The sequence below is a fragment of the Bemisia tabaci genome, chromosome 9 (genome assembly GCF_918797505.1).
Source record: "Bemisia tabaci chromosome 9, PGI_BMITA_v3".
NCBI classification, from domain to species: Eukaryota; Metazoa; Arthropoda; class Insecta; order Hemiptera; family Aleyrodidae; genus Bemisia; species Bemisia tabaci.
Genome location: NC_092801.1, coordinates 21,565,224 through 21,575,677, shown reverse-complemented (window position 1 = coordinate 21,575,677; position 10,454 = coordinate 21,565,224). Strand labels below are relative to the sequence as shown.

Sequence of the window (10,454 nt, the reverse complement as noted above, 5' to 3'; positions counted from 1 at the left end):
TACTTAAATTGAAATCGGAGCTGCACCATGTTTGCAATAATAATGAAAGGACTTCTTTTGAAGAGACCCATACTGGAACTACGCATACTGGAGACTGGAACAACTTTTACTATGGAACCTGAAACTTATTTGTTACATGTATGTCTTAGTAGTCATGAAATGAAAAATACAGACGTAGGTACTGTGTGAACATTCCATCAGGGTGGATTTAGGGGGTGGCCACATGGGCCGCGGCCCATGGTGGCAAATTTTGCGATTTTTTAAATGTAGGTAGGTATTAAAAAAAGTCGGATTTAGAAAAAAAATTACGAACGAAGAAGGCGACAAAATCTCTCATTTCCTGAGAGTACATTTACATATATTTCTAATTTTGTCGTCTTTCGGTGATTCAAAAGACTGCGCACCTTTAATTAGTCGAGTTAAGAGAGAAACCAAACGCGTAATTTGGCCTGGAGCGGCGCGGCGTAGACAGCAATGATGACGAGGACTTGAGATAAAAAGGAGAAACCCTTGGCGCGGCGGTCGGCATGTAACACATATTAGCGCCTACGAGAGTGCATGAATACTTCACGCATTGCACGCAAACACAGGGTGCTCAGCAGCGGTTGGCGCGAAACGAATAGCTCCTACAAGACTGTAGGAATACTTCACGCATTGCACCAAACACAGTGCGGTCAGCACGGCGCGGCGGTGGAAGTTAAAATTACATATATTAAACCACATTTATGTTTGTTCTTTCATAAATTTTTCGTTCAATACTTATAAATGGAAGACCTTGTCCACACAGAGAACTGAACTTTCGCGCAAAGTTCCGTGAACTTTTGCTAGTAGTATTTACAAGCCATACGCAATAAATGTGTCCAACACGAGTCAACGCGTCTAATGCACTCCTCCCTCACCGGCACGCTCACTTGATGGTTTTTTTTTTTGATGTTTCAAAACGAATGAGAAAGGGGCGGAAAGTAGGTAAATCCAGCCCAACATGCCATTAAAATGTCCATTAACTGGTACTTTTTGGTATCAACAAACTAACCTCTTGGAAGGGTATCCATCCTGACTGCTTCCGCTCTCTCGCCAGTCATGTCCGTGGAGCGTGTCACCCGGCCGTCCGCAACCTGTCCTGCAGCCCTCCGACCCTCTGTCGTACCCGTCTGGTCTCCTGTCGAATCCAGGCCTGGCATCATATCCACCTGGCTTGGAGTCATATCCTCCAGGCCTCGTATCATATCCACTTGGCCTGGTATCGTACCCGCCCGGTCTACTGTCATATCCCCCTGGTCTACTGTCATATCCTCCAGTTCGAGTATCATACCCGCCAGGTCTACTGTCATACCCGCCAGGCCTACTGTCATACCCACCAGGCCTACTGTCATACCCACCAGGCCGAGAGTCGTACCCACCTGGTCTAGTGTCATACCCACCCGGTCTAGTGTCATACCCACCAGGTCTAGTGTCATAGCCTCCCGGTCTGGCGTCCCATCCATCCGGTCTTCTGTCGAACCTGTCCGGCATGTGATCGTAGCCCTGAGGTTTCCTGTCATGCGACATAGGGGCGTTGTAGTCCCACCTGGAGGCGTAGTCTCGATCGTAGCCGGCGCCCCAGCTGGCGGGCTTGGAGTAGCCCTTCGTCGTGGCGTCCCACGGCTTCGCCTCGATCGCGTTCGGCACGAAGACGTACCCCGACGTCACGCGGCCCACGTCGCCGTCCTTCCGATCGTAGTCGTCGTAGCCCCCCTTGTAGCCCCCCTTGCTGCCCCCTTTCTGCCCTCCGATCCAGCCGGACACCACGCCCACGCGGCCGTCCTCCGGGTCCCAGCCGATCTCCCGCGGCGGGTGGCTGTCCCAGTAGCCCGTCCCTGGGGTCGACTTCACCGGGTAGATGCCCTTCCGGTCGTCGTAAGGGCGCGGCGAGTAGGGTCGCCGATCCTGATCGGGGCGCTTGTCCCCCCACGACGACACCCCCGCACCGCTCGTCCCCCCGTAGCCGGACCCCGAGCTCCAGCTACTCCCAGCGTTGCCTCGGTCGTCGGTCCCACGGTTGTAGTCCGCCGGAGGCGGGTACTTGTTCCAACTGTCCCACTGAGGTCGGGCCGAATGCGAGTAGCTTCCCCCACCGTGGTGCTTCATCTGGCGGATCGCCCACTCGGGGCTCAGGTTATCGTACCCGTTGCCGCGGTACTCGCCCCTTTGGGGGGAAACACCCACACCCCCCAGACCGCCCGTACTCCCAGAAGTCCCGGGGCAAACCCCACAGAGCGAGTCGGTTGGCCGCTTGTCCCAGCCGTAGGAGGAGATCCCATGGTGGGAGTTCCAGGAACCCGAGTTGTACGGGTAACCCGAGCCGGAGACGGAGGGTCTATGATGATACGACGAGCCGGAGGATGGGTGGTAGGCGGAGGAAGGGCCGGAGGGTGGGTGGTAGGCGGAGGAAGGGCCGGAGGGGTAGGGGTAGGATGACGGGCCGGAGGGGTAGCCACTGTGCCCGCTGGGGGAGTAGCGGTGGTCCGATTGGAAGAACTTTGGCCTCGAGTCCGGGTAGGGCGAGTCGTTGGGCCGGAAGCCGGAGTTGGAGTCGTAGCTCGGCTTGGGGTAGTGGTAGTCGATGGGGTCCAGTTTGACCCATTGCCCCTCGGTGGGGTATTTGGAGCCCGGGATGTACTTGGGGCTGGGGATTTGCCGGGGCTGGGCGTCCTCGCCGGCGCCGCCGTGGGCCGAAGGGTAGCTGTTCCCGTAGCGACGGTAGTAGTACTGATCCTCTCGGGTCTTTCGGTAGAGGGTGCTCGCCGAGAAGGGGAGCGTCGACAGCGTCGCCAACGCCGTCAGCAGAGATCGTGAAAGCAGAGCCTGAAACATAATCGAACGCGATTTTATAGAGATAAAATTGCAATAAATTGCAATTTTTCATTAACGCATGAATGACGCATATGAAAGATGTTTCTATTCCGCCGCCGCCGTTTTTACCGAGATCCGTTGGTAACTTAACCATCTCATTTTTTTTTATCAATTATTAGTATAATGTTACAAAGACAGACTGGTAAGCTTACCTGAAAACCGGTATTTTTACTGATTTTTTCAGGTAAGAATACCACTTTTATTGGTAATCAATCCCCGGTAACTTTACCATTTTATCTCGGTAATTCTACCACAGTCGATAAAAACTATTGGCGTTTTTCCCAAGGTCCATCGGTAACTTTGCCATCTCACTATTATTGGTAATTTTACAGAGACAGAATGATGAGATTACCAATAGAACCTTATTTTACCAACCGTATTTCAAGGTATGAAATAAAATACAGAGGAGGGAAAATTAAAAAAAAAAAAAAAAAAAAAAAAAAAAAAAAAAAAAAAAATCCAATGACATGGAAAATGTCAGAAAATAACTTTTACAGGGAAGCGAGAGCACTGAAAAATCCTATCTCAATTAGCTTGACCACTGTACTGCCGTGATGCGAAGGAAAAACGCCGTACGATCATTCCGCTTTTTCTGTCAATTTTCTTGGATAATAGACGCTGTAAGAGAGCTCTTCGACGCGTTTCATCCATCGTCGGATACCCAATGGCGTAATCTAGCTTTTTCCCAAACTTTGAGATTAGCGTCTCTTAAAACGCCTTCAATAAGCCGGGTATGCTACAAACTATCCGGAGAGTTAAAATAGTTGCTTTCATCAATCCAGTTCTGCCGTGCTGAGAAAGGACGCCGCGCCGTATGAACATTCGAGAGTTTCCAAATTTCCCCAGACATGTAATGAATTTTTAAAGAAGATTATGTATTTTTTTCTTGAAATTTTCAGATATTTTACATTAAAGAGCTAATTAAATAGTCTGAAAATTTTGAAGAAAAATACTCACAATTTTCGCAATAGATTTGTTTGTTTGTTTGTTTTTTTTTTTTATTGAAGGATATACGGCAGAGTCTGAAGGTGCATACAGCGTTCTTCCCTAGCACGATAGTGTAGGCTCAATGGGCCTGTCTAGAATCCAAGAATGGCAGAAGTTGTAAGCAAATGAATTAAAATTACCGATTAAGCGGTTTTCCTTGTTTTGTGTACCGTAAATCGAAGTCTCCAAAGTCAGTGGAAAAGAAACGAAATTCTCCTTCATTTCGTGGATATGCGATTTTACCTACTTGGAAGTCAATACACGTACCACGTGCTTCATTCCACCTAACTTTCCTGCTCTGCGGTAAAATTTTTGAGTCAGCGGAAAAGAGACCAAAATCTCTCTTATTTTGTGGATTTGCAAGTTTACCTACCTACTTGCAATTCAAAATGGTTAAATTTTCGCTTCATCAACTTTTCTACACTTCGTCAAAGTCTCTGGGTCAGCGAAACAGAGTTCATTTTTGTGGTTTTGCATTTTTACCGACACAGAAGTCGAATTAATTGTATCACGTGCTTCGCATAATGTAACTTTTCTACCACGCGTTAAAGTCTCTGAGTCAGCGGAAAGAAAACCAAGTTCTCCTTCGTTTTTGTGGTTATACATTTTTACCGACTTAGAAGTCGAAAGAATTGTATCACGTTCTTCTCGTAATGCAACTTTTTTACCATTCGTTGAAGTCTCAGAGTCAGCGGAGCAGAGACCAACATCTCCCTCATTTTGTGGATGTGTAAGTTTACCTAATTAGAAGTCGAAATATAGTTGTATCACGTTTTAAGTCCACACTAACGTTTCTACCCGGCGTTAAAGTACGATCACTCAAATCTGCTCTAAAAACCAATTATTGGTAATCAAAATTTCACGTAAAACACGATGCGCACAACAAAAATTACCGAAATCAACTCCTTACAAAGATATTTAATGATTCCTGATGCGTAAATTCAAACCACCCGCTCATTACAACTCAGTGCTCTACGTGATTCACATGGCGCGCTAAACATTATTATGATAGTCTCTGCGATATAAAAATCTGGCAACCTCAGTCTTGACGCTTTGGCTCAGCTATAGCAAATTGCTTATAGTTTGAGCGACACGATGAGAAATGAACATTGCTCGATTGAAAAGCTTGCTGAAACCGTTGCAGTGCGCGATTTGACTCACGTAGAGCTTTGAGTTTCTTGTGAGCGGGCAGTTGAAATTCCTCGTGACAAATGTGAAATAAAAACGTTAATATCTTCGTCAGGAGTTGGTTTCAGTAATTTTCGTTGTGCGAATCGTGTTGTACGTGAAATTCTGGTCAAGAAACTTGTATATCAGATTGCTTAAATTCGTACCTTGTCTAGTGGTCCATTGGTATTACTTTGGAGAAAAACCAAACTTTTAATATATAGGCCTCTGCAACAAAACCTGAACAATAAAAGCAGCTTAGATGGTACTGTTTAAAGTTGACAGGTTGCTGCTATGAATTTTTACCTACTTAGAAGTGGAAATGATTGTATCACATGCTTCGCATAATGTAACTTTTCTACCACGCGTTAAAGTCTCGGAGTCAGCGGAAAAGAAACCAAGTTCTCCTTCATTTATGTGGTTATGAATTTTTACCACCCATCCAAATTCGCTTGCTTTTCCTTGCAATATTCTAAGGCTTCCCACAAACGGATTTTATTCAGAGATTTGGACGAGCTTTCACAACAGGGAGCCACTATCTTGGCTCGCAATTTATTTGATTTCCGAACCGCCGTTTCGATAACTTTAAAGCTCAACGTTTCAAGTTCCTGATGACTTTTTCAAGAGCCACCCTCAGAGACTACCAGTTTTTTACATGTGCACAGCCCTCAGACAAATAAATAGAGCTAAGCAAAACAGTAAGGACGCTCAGTGGATCGAGTAAATTACAGAGGTTGGACATGAAGTTTTTGACAAAAACTGTGAATTTTGATGTGTATTTCGTCACATTTTTAAGTTCAAGGGGTTCTACCAGAAGAAAATTTCACAAAGAGACCAGTGGAACCACTTTTAGAACTTCAAAATTTTGTGTAAGCGGAGTTATTAGCGTTTATAGTTTCCAAATTTTGTCCGACCTCTCCTATTGACTCGATCCACTGTGCGACGGCGAAACTACCAGACCACGTAACTTGGTTTGCGACGTCGCAGACTTCCTATCATAATTTATTTTTAGATGGTAAACTACTCAATAACGTCAATTCTTGAAAACTTCCGCGAATTTGCTCCTCCATGGGAAGAAAAATCTGTGCAAAATTCGAGGAATGGTATCGGTTTATTCTTCTTCACGAAAATAAAATGGGAAGGGAAATTTTTAAACACCGAAAACGAGGTCTGGTAGTTTGACCGTCGAGTTACAACTACATCGCGGTGTTTCAAAATCTCATCTCCTATTTGTCTCATTTGAAAGGAACCTGACAGTATAGGAAAATTACTGATATTTTTTTGTAAATGTGACAAAGACCAAGTGCTCCTTCATTTTTGTGGTCATGCATTTTTACCGACTTAGGAGTCGAAATGGTTGTATAATGTGCTTAGTGACATGGCGTGCTTTGCGATATATCGATTGATCTACCATTTAAATCAGTGGAAAAGGATCGATTATCAAGGCGTTCGCAGCGAACACCTTGATAATAGATTCTTTACAACAGCTTCAAATGGAGAAATATCAATACTCGATCATTCACGCCACGCCACTGCACGTGCTTCGCTTAATGTAACTTTTCTACCACGCGTTAAAGTTTCAGAGTCAGCGGGAATGAAACCAAGTGCTCCTTCATTTTTGTGGTTATGCATTTTTACCGACATAGAAGTCGAAATAATTGTATCTTGTGCTTCGTATAATGTAACTTTTCTACCGTGCGTTAAAGTCTCAGTGCCAGCGGAGAAGAGACCAAACAGTTATTTCCACTAAATTTTAAGCGATAAAAGTTGCTTGGTTTCTATGAAACAAATTAAAAGAGTAGACGAGATTTTAAAACACTGCACCGCAACGTAGATGTGGCTGTTTTGCTTAACCCTATCCAAATGACAGTTCAATCTCCTAAATTCGCCCCGTCGATACGGATCTGAAGGCAACGGGAACCAGGCGCGGCGCCATTGTCGCTTACTGACGACGCCTCTCATGATCTTCAAGAAGCGATTAGACTTCCTTATCAGTTGCCCGCTCAAAAATCTGCTATTTTCCGTTAGCTCAGCGGCTAATAAACGAAAAACGTTACAAAACGGAGCGGTTTCAAAATGTGGGAATACGCGGGACCATGCGCTGACCATGACCGGTTTCGGACGAGTGCGCATGCGCCCAAGATCCCGGCTTGGACTTGATCCACTATTGGGCGGCCTTCGCCGAGTTTTTCGGTCTGGATGATCTGTAAACTCTTCAGTTTACGTAAATCCTCAAAACAAATTCGTGCATTGAGGTTTTTTGGTCTTTATGTGTAGAATGGACCACTAGACAAGGTACGAATTAAAGGATTCTGATACATGTTTCTTCACCAAAATTTCACGTAGAACACGATTCGCACAACGAAAATGACTGAAACCAACTCCTAACGAAGATATTAACGTTATTATTTCACATTGGTTACAAGGAATTTGAACTGCCTGCTCACAAGAAACTCAAAGCTCTACGTGCGTCAAATCGCGCACTACAACGGTTTCAGCAAGCTTCTCAATCGAGCAATGTTCATTCCCACCATGTGTTGTTCAAACTATTAGCAATTTGCTATACCTGAGCCAAAGCGTCAAGATTGAGGTTGCCAGATTTTTATATCGCAGAGACTGTCATGATAACGTTTAGCGCGCGATGTGAATCACGCAGATCATTGAGTTTTCATGAGCGGGTGGTTTGAATTCACGCATTAAGAATCATTAAATATCTTCGGAAGGAGTTGATTTCGGTAATTTTCGTTGTGCGCATCGTGTTTTACGTGAAATTTTGGTGAAGTAGCATGTATCAGAATGCTGAAATTCGTACTTTGTCTATTAGTCCATTACACGATGAGCGGTAAATTGTAAGCTGCGATATTTACAAATACATAGGCTGTCCAAAAAGTACCGAGACTGGTTCCATAACTCAAAAATTAAGATAGCTAGAGGCTTGATCTTGGTCTCATTTGAAAGATCAACTCAATATCTATCGATTAAAACCAAAATCAAAACTTTTGGTCAAATATTTCAAAAGTTACAATACTGTTTGTAAAAAAAATATCTGGACTCCCTACCGTTTTTAATGACGATTTTCTCTTGCCAGGAATACACTCTCTAAGTTATTAATAATCAGTGCACGGTTCTTTTGCAACAAATCATGGCAAGAACTAATCGATTTGGAAACACTGTCAAGCCGTCGTCGTCCGACTACGGGTACAAGGGTTCAAAGTCCACAGGGAAAGAAGGAACCGTCGGTCAGCCACCCCCAAAAACCCTGGAACTTTTCGGCAGTTGTTGACAGTTCACAAAGCGTGCGTGGTCTACGCTGCAGGAAGTGAGTGCTTTTGTTTCTGTGTTCGAAATTTTTGAAACTATCATGGAAAGAGATAAAGCAGTGGTATCAAAAATTTCGAACACAGAAACAAAATCACTCACTATCTGCAGCGTAGACCACGCATGCACTGTGAACTGTCAACAACTGCCGAAAATTTCCCGGGTTTCTTGAGGGTGGCTGACCGACGGTTCATTCTTTCACCGTGGATTTTGAACCCTTGTACCCGTAGTCGGACGACGACGGCTTGACAGTGTTTCCAAATCGATTAGTTCTTGCCATGATTAGTTGCAAAAGAACCGTGCACTGATTATTAATAACTTAGAGAGTGTTCCCGGCAAGAGAAAATAGTCATTAAAAACGGTAGGGGGTCCAGATATTTTTTTTTACAAACAGTATTGTAACTTTTGAAATATTTGATCAAAAGTTTTTATTTTGGTCTTAATCAATAGATATTGAGTTGATCTTTCAAATGAGACCAAGATCAAGCCTCTAGCTATCTTAATTTTTGAGTTATGGAACCAGTCTCGGTACTTTTTGGACAGCCTATGTATTTAGGAGTTCTTCTAACCCAGGATGGAAGATTGGATCAGGCCATCAAGAACAGAAATATGTGGGATAGGTCAGTCGCCATGTTAAATGGAGTCCTTTGGGACTTAAGGATCTCCAAAGAGAACAAAAGAAGGATCTACATCGCGATCGTCAAGAGCATCTAACCTGCGGGTGTGAAGTATGGCCGATAAAACAGCGGACCCGGGAGGTTTTAAAGGCAACAGAGATGGACTTCTAGCGTATAGATTCGCTGGTATTTCCAGAAAGGATCGCGTCAGAAATGAAACGTTACGAGAGATCCTGGATGTCAAACAGACCATTGTGCATGACATTATGACGAAACAACGCATTTGGTATGGTCATGTTCAGAGAATGGCGGGAGACAGGTTGCCGAAGAAGGTCCCTGATTGGGTTCCTCCTAGGAGAAGGCCGAGGTGGTAGCCAGCGGGCTAATTCTTGAAACTGATAGACAAAGCTATAGACAAAGAAGATATGGGGAGTATGTAGCGACCTTTTTAGTTGAAATGAGTGGTTCTTATAGACTAAGGGAGAAAATGATGGACTAACAATAGGTTATCCCGTGGGTTGCCGTTCTATTACCTATCTCCTTTGTTCATCGCAACCACCCGCTTCCACCATTAGGATTCCTCCATATCCTTTCCGTCATCTTTGTCTATCGCTTTGTCTACCAATTTCAACAATCCGCCTGCTAATTCGGAAAATCTTAGGGACTCAATAATCGCTTAGCTGTTTAGGATGACGTAATGGCCCGGAACTAGGGGGGCCGCGGCCGGCCAACCACCCGAAACCTACTTGGCCCCTCCCAAGGAATGTGAGGGATTTTGCTAAGTATTTGCATGGTATATTTTTCATTATGCATATTGTTTTAGGAGCAATTCATCAGAGAGAACAACTCAAGACTATTTGCTCCTGATGAGACGACTCGGTTTATAAAAATTGTCCGCGGGAAACCCCCCGGACCCTCCTGTATTGGTAGGAAAATTCTCCTACCTCTCCTCAGGAGCTAGGGGAGTCGTGCAAACGCAGGTACAGTCCCTTTAGTGGAATTTTTTTATGCCTCCCTCGATGAGGTGTCCTTACCGGACGTGCTAAGGAAAATCGCCGTATGAACATTCGAGAGTTGCCAAATTTCCTTTGATAAAATGTTTATTTTTGAGGAAAGCAATGCATATTTTACCTTGAAATCTTCAGAAACTTAGGTGAAATAGCAAAAAAAATTACATGAAAAATTGGAAGCAAAATATTGAGAAATTTTCCTGAGAATTCTTGATTTACCAACGGAAATTTGTTAACGCATGAGGGTTCATACGGCGTTCTTCCTCAGCACTGCAGTTCTTGCCTACCCCCGGAATAGTTCCTAGTTCCGCCCATGATGGTAATATGTTACACAAATTCGTGTGATAGCTGTTCATAACGTGAAGACACATGTATTCTGTCGAAATTAACGTTACAGCAATGTTTTCGCAAATTTTTTTAAACGTTATTCTAGCAGTTGCCAGGTGGGTTAATGTACATTCTG

The 10,454-nt window shown here is 44.3% G+C and overlaps 1 protein-coding gene across 1 annotated transcript in view; it reads right to left on the bottom strand.

The window, feature by feature from the left end:
- LOC109034651 (uncharacterized) overlaps positions 1–10,454 on the bottom strand; it is a 32,013-nt gene that overhangs the window by 5,623 nt on the left and 15,936 nt on the right. The window contains exon 2 of the mRNA XM_072303899.1: positions 1,034–2,844. Coding sequence (XP_072160000.1) covers positions 1,034–2,844 — 1,811 coding nt within the window. The remainder of the gene's footprint in view (positions 1–1,033; positions 2,845–10,454) is intronic.